Here is a 2,206-nt window from a genome sequence, read left to right as displayed (position 1 = left end):
GTATTGCCCTCCTTGACATCCCGACACCTGGAAGGAAACACGAGGAGAGGGGAATTCATGGGACAACTGAATAAAGGCAACATTTCCTTTTCCTTGCTCTGCCTCTGTTCCCTGGATATTTCCTGAGGAGTTTTGTGGGTAGGCAGATGGTTGGCTGAGGCAGGATTAGACATTTTGTGTTCTCTATGTGATAACCTCGTAACAGGACTGAGGCCCACTGGCACCCCAACCTCTCCATCCCTCACACAGCTGCAGAATTGCAGGCCTTTCCAGGCTCAGTGCCTCATGTCTGTAATTCCAGCACTTTGGGAAGCTGAGGTGGGCAGATCACTTGAGGTTAGGAGTTTGAGACCAACCTAGCCAATATGGTGAAACCCTGTGTCCACTTAAAAAAAATACAAAAATTGCTCTCTGCTCCTCCTGTTCGCCAGACAGCCGCATCTTGTCTACCATCGGCAGCCACATCCCTGAGACACCATGGGGAAGGTGAAGGACGGAGTTAATGGATTTGGTCGTGTTGGGCACCTGGTCACCAGGGCTGCTTTTAACTCTGGTAAAGTGGATATTGTCGCCATCAATGATCCCTTCATTGACCTCAACTACATGGTCTACATGTTCCAGTATGATTCCACCCATGGCAAATTCCATGGCACTGTCAAGGCTGAGAATGGGAAGCTTGTCATCAATGGAAATCCCATCACCATCTTCCAGGAGCGAGAGCCCTCCAAGATCAAGTGGGGCAGTGCTGGCACTGAGTACGTGGTGGAGTCCACTGGCGTCTTCACCACCGTGGAGAAGGCTGGGGCTCACTTGCAGGGGGGAGCCAAAAGGGTCATCATATCTGCCCCCTCTGCTGATGCCCCCATGTTCGTGATGGGCGTGAACCATGAGAAGTATGACAACAGCCTCAAGATCGTCAGCAATGCCTCCTGCACCACCAACTGCTTAGCGCCTCTGGCCGAGGTCATCCATGACAACTTTGGTATCGTGGAAGGACTCATGACCACTGTCCACGCCATCACTGCCACCCAGAAGACCATGGATGGACCCTCTGGGAAACTGTGGCGTGATGGCCGTGGGGCTCTCCAGAACATCGTCCCTGCCTCTACTGGTGCTGCCAAGACCGTGGGCAAGGTCATCCCTGAGCTGAACGGGAAGCTCACTGGCATGGCCTTCCGTGTCCCCACTGCCAACGTGTCAGTGGTGGACCTGACCTGCCATCTGGAAAAACTTGCCAAATATGATGACATCAAGAAGGTGGTGAAGCAGGCGTCGGAGGACCCCCTCAAGGGCATCCTGAGATACACTGAGCACCAGGTTGTGACCTCTGACTTCAACAGCAACACCCATTCTTCCACCTTCGATGCTGGGGCTGGCATTGCCCTCAACGACCACTTCGTCAAGCTCATTTCCTGGTATGACAATGAATTTGGCTACAGCAACAGGGTGGTGGACCTCATGTCCCACATGGCCTCCAAGGAGTAAGACCCCTGGACCACCAGCCCCAGCAAGAGCAAGAGAGGAAGGGAGGCCCTCACTGCTGGGGAGTCCCTGCCACAGTCCCCCACCACACTGAATTGCCCCTCCTCACAGTTTCCATGCAGACCCCTTGAAGAGGGAGGGGCCTAGGGAGCCCCAACTTGTTGTATACCATCAATAAAGTCCCCTGTGCTCAGCCCCCCCCAAAAAAAATTAGGCCAGGTGCAATGGCTCACACCTGTAATCCCAGCACTTTGGGAAGCCGAGGTGGGCAGATCATGAGGTCAAGAGATGGAGACCATCCTGGCTAACACAGTGAAGCCCCGTCTCTATTAAAAATACAAAAATTAGCTGGATGTGGTGGCACATGCCTGTAATCCCAGCTACTCAGGAGACTGAGGCAGGTAGAATTGCTTGAACCTAGGAGTTGAAGGTTGCAGTGAGCCAAGATCACGCCATTGTACTCCAGCCTGGCCAAAGAGCAAGATATATTCAAAAAAAAAAAAAAAAAGAAAGAAAGAAAGAAAAAAAGAAAAATGGGCCTGGCGCAGTTGCTCACACCTAATCCCAGCACTTTGGGAGGCCGAGGTGGGCAGATCACAAGGTCAAGAGATCGAGACCATCCTGGCCAACATGATGAAACCTCATCTTTACTAAAAATACAAAATGAGCTGGGTGTGGTGGCACGTGCCTGTAGTTCCAGCTACTGGGGAGCCTGAGGCAGGAG

At 52.4% G+C, this 2,206-nt stretch overlaps 1 protein-coding gene across 1 annotated transcript; it reads left to right on the top strand.

Moving 5' to 3' along the window:
• The first annotated feature begins 412 nt into the window (after positions 1–412).
• On the top strand, positions 413–1,678 carry LOC108302748 (glyceraldehyde-3-phosphate dehydrogenase-like). The gene has a single exon (XM_037737766.1). The coding sequence runs from the start codon at positions 478–480 to the stop codon at positions 1,483–1,485; it is 1,008 nt and encodes a 335-aa protein (XP_037593694.1). The 5' UTR covers positions 413–477; the 3' UTR covers positions 1,486–1,678.
• The last annotated feature ends 528 nt before the right edge of the window (positions 1,679–2,206 follow it).

Source organism: Cebus imitator, unplaced genomic scaffold (assembly GCF_001604975.1).
Source record: "Cebus imitator isolate Cc_AM_T3 unplaced genomic scaffold, Cebus_imitator-1.0 Scaffold42, whole genome shotgun sequence".
Classification (NCBI taxonomy): domain Eukaryota; kingdom Metazoa; phylum Chordata; class Mammalia; order Primates; family Cebidae; genus Cebus; species Cebus imitator.
The sequence above is the reverse complement of the archived record's forward strand: the minus strand, read 5'-3'. Positions and strand labels throughout refer to the sequence as shown.